The 14278-nt window shown below is 39.2% G+C and overlaps 1 protein-coding gene across 2 annotated transcripts in view; it reads right to left on the reverse strand.

Moving 5' to 3' along the window:
* Positions 1-2142: 2142 nt before the first annotated feature.
* The window catches only part of FEV (FEV transcription factor, ETS family member), a 97796-nt gene continuing 85660 nt past the window's right edge, over positions 2143-14278 (reverse strand). For both annotated transcript variants that reach the window (XM_044075219.1, XM_044075218.1), the window contains one exon: positions 2143-3494. In XM_044075219.1, coding sequence (XP_043931154.1) covers positions 2956-3494 — 539 coding nt within the window. In that variant the 3' untranslated portion in view covers positions 2143-2955. The remainder of the gene's footprint in view (positions 3495-14278) is intronic.

Here is a 14278-nt window from a genome sequence, read left to right on the forward strand (position 1 = left end):
GTGTGTGTGTGTGTGTGTGTGTGTGTGTGTGTGTGTGTGTGTGTGTGTGTGTGTATAACTGTCTGTCATTTTCAGAGTATATAGAGAAAGGCATAAACAGACATATTCTAGCACACAACTTGTTGAGTAAATTAATTGTGAGACATTAATGACATTTGGTTTACTTTTCTCCAAAGATATAATGGGATTTTGTGAATGACATTCTACCAAATTCTATATTGCTACTATAGAGCCAACATGCCTCACTAGATTAACATGATACTGTAAAATAAGTGTGAATGCAATTTCACTTTTCAGCCAGTGTCTTTTGTGTGATAGTTATGCTTTCACTCATAATTCTGTAAGTTACTTAATGCACAAAGGCTTATTGTTTCTGCCTTAGCAACTCATATGACATTCCACACCAAATGAGTCCCTTTAGCTGAATGAATACTCACTAAGGTATAGATGCTAACTTTGATACTGTTGAAGAAAATGCTTTGAGGAATGTCTATGAAAAACTGTAGGGCTGTAGAGATAAAGAAGAAAATTTAAAAAAAAACTCATAGGTTAGGTCTTATCAGTTAAAAAAAATTAACTTTCTTGGTGATTTTTTTTTATGTTTTTTCATATCTAAATCATACTAATTTCTCAGTTAATCTTATCCTACCTGCACCATCATATCGCTTTATGGTTGTATCATGCAGTGTTCGGACAGTCAAGAGCATCTTGTTTCAGGTCAAAGGCCTCGCTTTAAAAAGCTGAGCTGAAAAAGTGAAGCTAGCACGCAAACTGCCTGACATTTTGCAGAAAATTGATATATATATATATATATATATATATATATATATATATATATATATATATAGAGAGAGAGAGAAAATATGTGTAGAAGTTTTAAGGCATAGTGCAACTTATGTGTACTTGTGCATATATGTAGATAAATGCACATGCGCGAGCGAGCGCGAGTGTGTGTATGTGTATATGTGGAGGTCTGAGTACATATGCAGGTACATGTATGTGTTGTGTGTGTGTGATTGTGTATGTGTGTTTGTGTGTGTGTGTGTGTGTGTGTGTGTGTGTGTGTGTGTGTGTGTGTGTGTGTGTGTGTGTGTGTGCGTGTGTGTGTGTTTGTGTAGGGGGTGCATGTGTGTATGCAATATTTATGAAAGAGGTGATACAAAAATTGAATTCTGGAATAAACTATGATAAAGCAAAAAAGACCATGCCAAGGCATAATATATATCACCCTGACGGCTGAGTGAAGGCAATGATTAAATTATGCAGCTTTTCAGATTTCTCTGTGGTGCAATTTTGCAAACCATGTTCTAACTTTATTTTTTAGAAAGGGAGGCATCAGAGAAGCATGTAATTTATTATGATGTTCTTTGTAATGATGGGTCAGTCATGGAAAGTGGACCATCAATTTATGCACGGCTGTTCATGTTAAGAACAATGCTGAGACAAAACCCTGATGACCCATCAGAAGCACAGAGGCGAATGTGTTCACTGGCATTGTACATCGAAATATAGCCTGTATATTGCTCTAAACAACTGGTCTGTGACCTGCCCTAAAATTTTAAAGGTGTCTGCATGCTGTTACCATCATTTATGCAACTATCAACTCACTACTTTTTGCTTAAAATAGCTATGTATTCAAGACAGGTGTAAGCAACAGTAATAGGAGAACTCGATCAGAAAAAAGTTTGTGACTTTCAAAATGAAATATATTTAGTACTAAAACAACACCAGACTGTGCACTGTACAAACCAGTGAAATCATTATTTAAAAACATAGCTGTTCACTTCTACCTCAGACAAAGTGAAAATAATCCAGGATGAAGATATAGAAATGAGGATTTTTTTAAATACTGGTATTGTCTACTTAGACGATTGACAAAAAAGAATATTTGCCCATATTTAGAATTTGTGTACCCATTTTATCTACTTTATGGCTGTGTGCATCAGAGCCTATCTCAGCAACTAGTTGATGTAAGGGAGGCACCAGACTCAGATGGAACTGTATTGCATCACATAATGTATAAATTCACATACATGTGTAATTTAGCATTGCTAACCTGCCTCCCAGCATGTCTTGAAATATTGGGTAAAAACAGAAACCCACGTTAACTACTACAGATGGAAAAAAATAACATGCAAACTCACTCTATAAAAAGGCACTCGGGCTGAAAACTGAAACAGGGAATAAAATACAATAAGGAAGGAGTGTTAGCTATTATACCACCATGCTGCCTTAGGAAAGCTTTCATTGTATACGGTTTCTGAAGTATAACAAGTCTGCAAGTGTAGTATATGTCATTATTTAATGACTTTAATCTTTACTGTTTCGTGTCAAAATCACAAATTTTACAAAATGCAAAACAAAATTGAGAGTCCAAAGCAGTGGCATCCATGAACATTAAATATACTGGAGGCATACACCTGTAATCTTCTCTCTATCTTAAAATTGCCTTCCACATACATATGAAGCCGAAATTACATAGGAGTTACCAAATGATAAACATCTTACAAAGTATGGTGGAAAAGCAACTTTCTAGATCTTTCTGAAACAACATATTACAAGTCAAGCTTTAAGTTTAACAATGTTATAGTAATTCATGCCTTTACTCTTATGTGGTAAGGATCCACATGAGCTTAAAGGTACTTCTCCCTCCATTTCCTCATTCTTGGGTTTCAGATGAATTATGGGTATAATGTCAATAAAAAGAAGGCAGTAATATGCTAAAACATAAATGACAACTGTATATAGTTCAGTTTTCTGCCTTGCCTTTCATGCACTCACAATACATTCAATACATTAAGTGCATGGATGCATTGTTAGACCTTTATCAGTACTGAAAAAAAGATAATAGTTTTCCTTTTACTAATTTCCTTCCAGGAAAAAATGCATATATACATCAGTGCCTGGAACAGATCAGTGAAAAACTGCATCACTCAACTCAAATGTCATTTTACTTTAATGGTAATGATTACTGATGTTGTTAATGTTACTGATATTACTTATAGTGCTGAGATGAGATGCTGTGACAGAACCAAATGGGTTTGGGGGTTGTAAGCTGTGGCTGGGATACAGCGTATGAGTAGATGCAGGCCAGTAGGAGAATCCTGAAGGAGATACACCAGATGTCATAAGGTTCAGCTTGGAAATTCCTGAAAATGGTAGAGGGGACAAGTTTCCTTGAAATTTGTATAGAGAATGATCAGCGGTGGAAGGCTGGCACACCTGTGCCAGGCCATGAAAGTCAAACTTGTAAGCATAGCGCTTCCCGTGGACTTTTGTCATAATGTTCTTGTCATAGTAGTAACGCAAGGCTCGGCTGAGCTTGTCATAGTTCATATTTGGTTTGCTCTTCCTCTCCCCCCATCTTCTGGCCACCTCATCAGGGTCAATTAGTTTAAACTCTCCATTTGTTCCCTCCCAGGTTATGCAATTCATGTTGGATCGGTCAGAAAGTAACTCGAGGAGAAATTGCCATAGCTGTATCTGACCACTGCCTAGATAACAAAAAAAAAAAAAAAAACAGTTGAAAATGTTAAATACAACAAAGAAAAGATCACAGAAAATCAGTTTAAGCAAGAATTACAAAAGAATGACTGATTACATGCATTCTGAGTGTTACTGCTATGAAAAACATTTGTTTTTTTAGATTTGTAGAGCCTTTATGTCTAGATTGAGGGAATTGTTTTTAAATAGTGCACAAATCTGCAGCCATTAGCAAATACTTTGCGTAGTTTTATAATCTTTTACAAATATACAAACAAGAACATAACAGAAGTATAAAAGCAAGAACATGAAAAGGGTATGTTTCTTTCCACTACTCACCAGAGAGGAAACTGATATTGATATTAATGATATTATTTCTTTGTACAGTGTCAATAAAGAGAAGGCAGCAGTATACCAAACCACAATCAACAGCAGTAAGCAATCCAGTTATCTTCTGCCTCGCTTTTCATAGGTACATAATCCGTAATGGCTAAACTTTGTGGGCAGTGTCGTGCTTACAAGTTTGGCTTTCATGGGCTGTCATCAACATGTCAACATTCAAATGCAGATTATTCACTGTAAATATTTTGCATAAACTTGGTCTTAACCTTGACAATGTAGCATATTTTATATATCTTGACTTCACTAGACCAATTCCTAGCTTTTGGCTCTGTCATTAAATAAACCAAATTAAAAAATAATTGTCTTTTCTTAATTCTGAAGGTATTGTAGATATATACAAATGTATACTTGTAGCACCACTCAGATAATGACTACTACAAACTCCTGCAAAAAAGGATCTGCAGACTTTTTGGCCTGACTCCTTGCTATGAACACCAGTCCTACATTCCAATAGTCCAACATAAAGCCTAAAGTGTACCCATTAAAGAATAGTGAAAGTAGCAGCTCTGTTTTACTTTATTAAAAGTCCTAAATCTAGAGTCCCTCCATTAACTAGTCTGCACATGAATGCTCTCTGCTTTCTAATATAACATCCACTCTCACTTAGAAGATGCCTTCCCCCGTACCAAGGTGCTCTTAAAACAAAGCAGAATGCAGTATTTCTTCCTTTGTAATTCTAGTTCCAAAACTTGAAACAGGCTTTCATGTTCTCTGAGAGGACTCACAGATTAAAAACAACTCAGAAATTAAAAGACAATCTTTCTTACCAGATAATTATATAACTCTTCATTCCGTGCTCTTAATATCACCTAATTAAACCATTATTTCTGCTATACATCAATCATATCAGAAAGACACTGAGTTTTCTATCCAGTTTTCTAGAATGTATTGATTGCTACTGAAAAACCAGGGAAGCACAAGCTGTTGCAGTCATCAAAGAAAAGGTATATGTGTTGAGGTGTTTACTGTTGCCATGGAGAATGGCTTCTGAATGGTTTTGAAGACATTCAGGTAAATTATTTAGAAATGAAGGAGGGTAGAGGCAAGATATTGCCCAGCTTCTTATCAGCAAGAGTAGAGAAATGCTAACTTCATTTGGGGGACAGTTTTCACATGTAGAAGGAATGCTTTCAAAAACTTTTACATCCAAATAACCTTCTATACTCTGATGAGGCAGTGCCAGAAGCAGAGGGTGGAATCAGATTAATTTCAGTAAAAGAGGTTAAAAAGGTCACAGCAAAGGTTAAACAGATTTTCTGTGGCAAGGTTATAGATGTGGATGCGTTTTGACTAGACATTCTGGAAGTGCTAGACATTGATGGGGTGTTGTAATTAACATGCCTTTCCTAGTGCTGTGTAGAAGACTAAGACAGTACCTCTAGTTTGGTACACGGAGAGAGTGATCACAATTTTCAAAAACAGGGACAACAGGATGTAGTCCATTTTAAGAAGCAATACATTCATCACTCTCTCTGAAAAACAACACGCGCATGTGTTAGAAATTAGATTTTATCTAAGAAACAGCATCTGATGTTGACTCCATCTTAAATGTGGAAATGTAGATCAACCCTTTGCTCTAAAACAAAATTGTATATGTCATAGGAGTTAGTTCTGTCAACATGTGCTTTGTGGCATATGACTGCATATATCAAAATGTCTTGTGGGAAATATTATAATGGTATGGGACCCCTTTGCCACTACTGTATGCCATTCAGCTTTTGTGGTGAGAATATTCATCATGTATGTATGTCTGTATAAAGGAATGTATGTATTTGTTAAACAGAGTTGAACACTGATCTAAATGGGTCATTTTCTGTTTCAGGCTGGGACATAAGAAATGACAGACAATTATGTTTTAAATAGAGTTTAAGCAAATAACACAAAAAAATCTGTCAGCCAGACGTTTCAGTTGTATGATTACACTGCTATATAATTATCGACCATGGGAAACAGTAAGGTCAATCTTTAATTAAATGGAACAGGTTAACTAAGTAGAAGAAAGGAAACTGGCAATGTTTAAAATGGTATGCAAGGGCAGCAAGCCTAGTATTTACCTATAAACCTATGAAACTATGAACTAAGTGAATGAAATAAGTTTAACAGAAGTAGGAATTGCATATTACTCATCATGCGAGCATAACATGTGTATGTGCATAACATGTGAACATTGTTATATACAAGGTTTACAAATGTTGCTATAAAGAGCAGAAGGGGAAAGATTTGATTTAGAAACCTTTAGAAATTAGTTGAGTATACAATGGGAATTATAAGTAAAGGGAAATTATGAAGTGGGAATCTTTAGAAAAATGAAAAGGGTGGTGGTAGGTGGTAATAGATATACTGAGAAGGGACTGAAGGTGAAAGGTAATTTTTACAGTAACAATGTGAGAGCTTTTATATGAGATCTGCAATAAGGACTGTGAGGGCTTTTCAGTTGTGACAATTCAACGTTTTGAACATTAAGAATAGTGGCATCATGTGATTGTTAGTGAGGACTGTGTTAGGTGATTATGTCCTTTAGGCAAAATTTGCATTGGGCCTACTTAGAAAGTTGTTTTCATTCTTGTCATTATATCAAAGATCTTTAAAGCCGACATAAGACTCTATCAAAGGTGTAGGACTCTGACATGTGTGTATCTTGCTTCTTTTCCCATCTGTGGTTTTCAGAGACAAGATATCAAGTTGCAGCCACAATTTGGAGGCTATTCAATTTGCTAATACAAGGTTTGCATCTTTGTCGTTTGCTGACAATGTGAGTCTCCTAGACTCAAGGGAATGTGATCTCCAGCATGCATTAAATTGATTTACTGTTTTGTGTGTGAAGTAATTAGGATGAAAATCAGAACCTCAAAATTAGAGGTCACATTTTTTTGTTTCTAAAAATAGTGACTATCTCTTCAGGTAGGAGCATCTAGCTACCCATCGTGAAGGATTTTAAGCATCTTGGAGTCTTGTTAATGAGGGAAGGTGGAAAGGACAGGGAAAGTAAGTTTCTTTGCAGAAATTAGAGTACTGCAGGTATCATAACAAAATAATGTTGAAGTGAGAGCTCAGTTGTGGGATACTTTACCAGTTAGTCTGTGACCCATGTTCATCTATGGTCAAGAGCTTTAGGTAATGAGAAAGGTCGAGATCACAGACACAAGCAACAGAAATAATTTTCCTTTGCAGGGCAACTGGGATCACTCGACATGATACAGTGAGGAACTTCATAATCCAGGAAGACCTCAGAGGACAACCACTACTACTCCCCTTTGTTGACAGAAGTTAGTTGAAGTTTGCTGAGCACCTTGTGAAGATTCTTCTGGGCATCACTGACTGGCAATATACCAGGCATGGCCCAATGGGAGGGAAACCCAAGTAGAACCAGGAAGTGCTGGAAGGATTATAACTCTCAGCTTGCCTGGGAATGTTATGAGGGCATGCAAAGAGCTGGAGTCTGTTTGTCATCATGAGGAAATCTGGTTTCTATGGTTAAGCATCGCACCCCAGTGCCCTTAAATAGGACCAATGATTAAGAAACAGATGGATCATTGAATGGATGTTCTTATGCAAACAGAATGCACTGTTTATGTACAATAGCACATACTAAATAATCACTCATATATATCTGTGGTTCCCCATTATCATAATTAGCTATGTGAAGCTAGTAAATGACCACTCTGCAATCAAATGAGATTACAAAAATAAAGGAGAATGTTACAAACTGTGACTTAAGTATCTCACGCCTCTCTTCTTTTACCATCAGTGATAATGCATTCATCCTAAAACATCAAGGCTGTGAATACTATAACATATGCCTCTTAATGCTGGATGTCCTAATGGGTTAGTTTTTGCAACATAGCAGGAAAAACAGGGTGGAGATGCTTATAGGGTATAGTCCGCTATACTGGACAGATGCAGGAGAACTTGCTCCCTAATTTTTTACATTTTTGTATTTTAGGGTAAAATCCATTGTCATAATCAATATATGATGATGTGCATTGTAGTGTTTTGGATTTTGATGATTAACAGTAGAATGGTGACAGCAGGAGTATTCAGTCCCTAGTGTTAAATGTCTTTGTATGTGACACTGGGCATCCACCTAGACTACTCAGATATACAGATATTTATGCACTGTCAGTAGCTTTCCATTCAAAGGCAATCCTATTCATCACATCTCTAACTACAAAACATTACATTTGCAAAATCTGCAAGTGTCAGCTTTGCAAGAAGTGAAAATGTTTTTAATTGTATTGATTCATTATCGGTCTCCGGGGAATGAGGCCACTGAGGAATGGAACATACTGATTCCTTGGTATCTAATTTATTCTGCAAGACAGAAGGATGTCCTTCCTTTTCATGTGAACCATTAACACCATTTCTATCAAGCAAAGCTCTCATCCTATTTGTCCAGAGTTAGAAACAAACCAAACAATGATTGCAGAAAATTCTCCAATATTATTAATACATATAAACACTGGTACTATTAACTTAGAATGTCTCAAAACAATGTCCAGTTTTAGAAAGGGCGAAGCAAACATGTGAGCCAAAATTAGTAGCATCAATACAAATTAGGGGCAACTGAGAGGTATGGATGTGTATTCTCCCCAGGAGAAAGATGCAGCTTAATTCTTTGAGAAGAATCAGAAGTTAAAGTAACAACATAATGCAGCTCAGCAGATTTTCTTACATTAAGTAGTTAGTCCCTGTAAAGTCATAGAAAAATGTGGCCAGTATTGTGAAATGACATGATATTCAATCACACAGATTAAAATCCTGCATTCTGTGATACCAGTGTGTCTTCAGAGATGAACTCATGCGCATAACTCAGCTAATGTTAAAAGTGTTTCTTTAGCCAATGAATTCTATGCCAGCAAAAGTTTGTCCTTTAAAATAATTTGATGGTTAATGTTTGAAATAACCTTCAGTATAAAAAGTAAAATTATAAGAGAAATCAAAGAGAAATCATTTTAAAAGAAATATGTTAAAATTTGAAGGTATAATGTTTACCGCTGCTTAGCTGTGGATCTGAGTTTCATTTGGTACGTGTAGTCATAGCCGGCCTTAGGCATAGGCCAATTAAGCAGCTGCCTAGGGCACCACTCTAACAAGGGTGCTTTTTCAGTAATCTGGATGGTATAGGTAGACCAGGATGGTGTGGGGGGGGTGGTGTGGAGACCTTTTGCCTAGGGCACCAGTTGACCAAAGGCCGGTCCTGCGTGTAGTTTTAGGACTTCGACAATTTAGACTAACGATAACCCCCAATTCACAGTTGAAGCATATCCTTAGATCTCCTAAGTGTAAACAACATAATTTTCAAATCAAGGTTAAAGTATTGCTTTTGTGGTTTGGTGTTATTATGCAAAACCACAGTCTCTTTCAGGTATAATGTTTCTGTGCTTGTATTCAGAAATTACCTTCCTAAAAATGTTGTGAGATCTTGAATCTCAAATACTGAAATCTGTCACAGTTATTAAAAAGCACCTGAATGGGTGACCAAAACATCATTCTAAATGCTCTTTTTTTAATGAAATACATTTTTGTGTTCCTCTTCTGCTTCTTTTTTACGGTTACCCCAGTGCCTTTGTCTGCCAAAGGATCTGCCATCCTCTCCTACTGCACCAGAACTAGACCTGTTCTATGGCGGGGGCCAATCTGCCAATGACTGCTCCCACCAGAGGACTTTTTCATTTATCACCTACATCTTGGTATCGTTCCCCTCCCCTGTGTTCAGATGTCATATCCCAGGGCTACTCCACTCTATGGCCAAACCTCCCCACAGAAAAGACAAGCAAACACCCTCTCACCTGGGATGGGCACACTCATTGTTCAATGCCAGCACTTCAACCACTCAAGCTGTTAATTGAACCTTCATCACCACAGCCATAATCAGGACATTATTCCTATGTGGTGGCCAAGTTTATTGATTTTATTAGTGAATAAGAAAAGTGAGGAAAAAACAACATTAACATCAATGTTAATTACAAACCAATAAGGTAGTAAATTTACCACCAAGGCAGTTAGTATAAATAATCCATGCATGGTAACAAAATATTTCTTTATCCATAGATATATAACTGCTATTTTTATGGAAAACAATTTTGACAACAATAAACAATCATAAATATGTTTAGGAAGTTATGTACTATATGGTTCAGAATGACATTAAACTGGAAAACAAGTATTCCTTGTCAATAAGGAGAAATTAATCATAGGCACTAAACAGCCTATAATTGCAAAGTACCTTGCAAAGGTAAGGGAAAACAGCTCTTAAACATTACAAAAAAAGCACCTAAACAGGCACGCCCAAGGGTCAGCTTCGGGTGATTTCTCCTGTCCACCTGGTGAATCTGGGCATACTGAGGCAATGCGGCAACTGCCTCATGTACACAGACAATCCTCTCCTCCTACCACCCAACACTACAACCTGCGAGAGATGCACTTACATAGCCAAACTGGAAGCAAAGCTCTCTCCGGCCAAGATTGTGCTACACAGTCAAGAGGAGAAGGCTAACACCTGCACTACACCTCAAGCAACTCATAGCCCTTCAAAACCCACACCATCAACACCCACACATAGCAACACTAAATCCACATATGCGGAGGCCCTTAACATTAACATGCCCAAGCAACAAGGACCTCCAAAGCTGAAACACAAACAAACACCATTCACAACCAAAGTGGCATATAGCTCACAACACCAGTGTGCCACCCAACAACAACCCCTAAGGCAAGACAATGTACCCAACACTTTAGTTATAGGTGACTCTATAGTCAGGCACACTGATGTCCCACTCACCAGAATGAACAAGGAGAAAATTACAGTCGGCTGCCTGTCGGGTGCCAGGCTCCACCACATAACGCATGCACTCAAGTCACTCCACAACAAGTACAAATACGACTCTGTCATTGACCATGCTGGAGTGAATGACTTGAGACATACCTCCCTGGATTACATGAAAAGAGACATGGAAAAGCTCTTGGATCATGTGGCCCAGGCAGGTATGACCCCAGCCCTGAGTAGCATCCTGCCTTTGCCTGGAATGATACCACAGTATAAGGACAAAATGATTGACTTCAACAATTGGCTAAGCTTCTGGTGTCATTCAAAGGGGATCCAGTATCTGTCTGCCTGGGAAGACATGATCGACAAACCATGATGCTTCGCCAGAGATGGTCTGCACCTGTCACTCCTAGGATTCAGGTTACTGGCTAAAGCTCTTGCCACTCCTATAGTGCCTTTTGTAGGCAAGGTTCAAAGGATATAATCACCACCGTAACAGATACAAGCATGCACAATGTGAAGGCAATGCTACTCCATGCTAGAAGTCTAAACCTCAAAATGCACTCTCTCGAGGCACTCCTAAAAATGGAGAACATCGATATCTGTGCAGTAACTGAGACCTGGTTCAAGGCTCCAGAGAGCACCCCTGCAATACCAGGCTACAATTCTTACCACACTTTTCGGCCACAAAACCAAGACTGAAACACTAAAGGTGGAGGAGTGTCCATATTCACCAAGGATATTCACACCTCCAGGCTAGTTGCCCAACACAATGCATCTGAAATTCTCCAGGTGCAACTAACACTAGGTAAGACTGCAATCCAAACTGCAGCTTGCTACAGATCCACCACCATGCCCCAAGATTCTCACTACACCTTTCTAAACATACCGGAAAATATTAAGATACAATCAAACACCCTAATACTGGGTGATTTCAACTACTCTGCCATTAACTGGGAAAACTACTCGGGTACCAACTCCTTTTCCCAACGCTTCTTGGAATTCATAAATTCCAATGCCCTGGATCAACTAATCCATTGTCCCACCAGGAGCTCCAATATCATAGACCTGGTCATTACCAACATGGGAGATAGATGCTCCACACCAGTGGTCACCCCCTCATTGGTCAGGTATGACCATAAGCAGATCACCCTTGACATCCACATCCCACCCCCACCCCCCAGTAAGGAAACCTCCTTAGAAAACTTCTCCAAAGCCAACTTCATGCTACTGAAGTCAGAAGTGACAAACTTCACGACACCCATGAAGACGGGATCTGAAAGTTCAACTGCAGAATCCTACACTAAAGCACTGTATGAGCACATCCACTCGTGCATGAATCGTGCCATCCCAAATAGAACCAAGATGCTCTTCTCCAAAAAAAGGAAGCCAATCTGCTGGTCCCCTGCTATAAACAAACTATATAACCGAAGGAAGAAACTGTTGCAGAAAAGAGGAAAATCCCAGGATGCAAAAAAACTCCCTCACCAGCCTCAGTAAGAAGCTGAGATCCCTCATAAAATCCTCAAAAGCTAGTTATGAAAATTAAATTGCCAAAGATTCCAAAGACAACCACAAGGCATTCTATAGTTATGTCAAGAATCTAAATGACAATGCACAGATCTGCTCTGAGCTACAACAGAATGGCATTAAATATACTGATCCCAAGGATATTGACAATAACCTGGCAGATCGATTTAGTGCCAACTTCACCCCCCTCTCACCCCCTAAATGGCCCATCTCAATACCAAAAGATTGCCAAATTCCGGTAATCACTGCCACACAGGTAAAATCTGCACTCTCCAAAGCTAAGAATACAGCATCCATGGGACCAGATGACATCCCAGGCTGTGTACTACATGAACTACAAAATGAACTGGCACCTCACCTAAGTGTCATGTTTAATCATAGCCTCACCTCAAGCTTCGTGCCCACTGAGTGGCGCACAGCTACAGTTATCCCACTCCAAAAGGGAAGATCTGCCTTGGATCCCGGGAACTACCGTCCCATCAGTCTGACAAGCCTGATCTGCAAGGGCATGGAATGCATTGTCATGGAGCTTATAAACAAAGACATTGGCAACCTTCAAACACTGGACCTCACCCAGTTTGGGTTTGTGAAGGGCCGATCTTGTCTCCTGAATCTGATTGACTTCTTTGAATCAGTCTCCAGAGCTGTGGACGAGGGTAAGGCGGTCCACACAGCCTAGCTGGACCTCACCAAGGCCTTCGACACCACCCCCCACTCTGAAATCATAGATAAACTTACTAAGCTGGGCATAAATCCCTAAGTCACTCGTTGGGTTGCCAACTGGCTTACTGACAGAACCCAGACTGTAAAAGTAGCCGACTCCAAATCCAGCTCCAAACAAGTGGAGTACCTCAGGGTTCAGTCCTAGGACCACTCTAATTTGGGATCTATTTCTCAGAAGTACAGGACAACACTAAGGGACTCTGGCTAACAAAGTTTGCAGATGACTGCAAACTGGGAGCCATTATTGAATCCCCAAATGATGTGGACATTCTACAAAAGGGCCTTACAGAAAAAGATGCCTGGTGCCAGAGCCATGGGCTCAAGCTTAATGCCAAGAAAAGTATAGTTATCCCCTTTGGAAAAAAAATGTACCCGTGAATTACCACATAGGTGGCAGTATACTAAACATTGGAAGTGTGATAAGAAACTTAGGGACACAGGTGGACAGTGGTCTCAGTTTCGATAACAACATCGCCACAACAGTCAGAAAATCCTTCTATGTGGCACACCTCATCACTAAGGGCTTTTCATCCAGAAAAAAGGTCATTGTCCCACTGTACTCATCCCTCATTAGACCCATTATAGAGTATAATGCCCCATTTGGTATGTACCTCACAAGACATCTGCAACAGCTGGAAAGGCCATAGAAATACCTCACTAAAAGAATCACAGGCCTAAAGCAGATGCCATATGCTGACCATATTAAAAAAAGTCCAGCTATACTCTGTGGCATATCGTCTATTCAGAGGTGATCTCTGCTTAACATATAAGGCCATGTCAAACCCAGAGCTGTTGGACTTGCTCCACTTAAAGAAATCCCAATCCCTCAGAGCCACACACTCCAGGGATCTAAACCTTGTCATCACAATGAAGAAAACATGTTGGAGGGATAGGTTCCTGACCCAGAGACTCCCCATACTCTGGAATAGACTGCCCATACATGTCAAGCAGAGCGCCTCATTGGCCCTCTTTAAAAGGAACCTTGATGATTGGATGGGAGATAGGAAATTCACCGCAGGGATCATGTCAGTCGCCCTGCTAGACAGGGGTCCAGAGAAGTAAATATTGTGGGAAGAAATATCCAGGGAATTGTTATGGCTAGGCTTGTATAGGCCCTAGGGCCGATAGCCTAGTACCAACCTATGAACCTAATTGCAGGTAAGGTCTGAGGTGAGACAAAATAATAGATGCCCGTAAGACTTTGAAGGCTGTTATTGAAATAGGATTTGTAACTCAATGTGAGGTCTAGGAAACCTGCAGTTACTTCTTCTACGCACAAAAGACATTTGATGCACAGGTAGCTGGCAATATGATTAGTCAGACACGCACACACACACGCACACACGCACACATGCACACACACGCACACGCGCA

Source organism: Protopterus annectens, chromosome 6.part0, assembly GCF_019279795.1.
Source record: "Protopterus annectens isolate FY-2018-M chromosome 6.part0, PAN1.0, whole genome shotgun sequence".
NCBI lineage: Eukaryota > Metazoa > Chordata > Ceratodontiformes > Protopteridae > Protopterus > Protopterus annectens.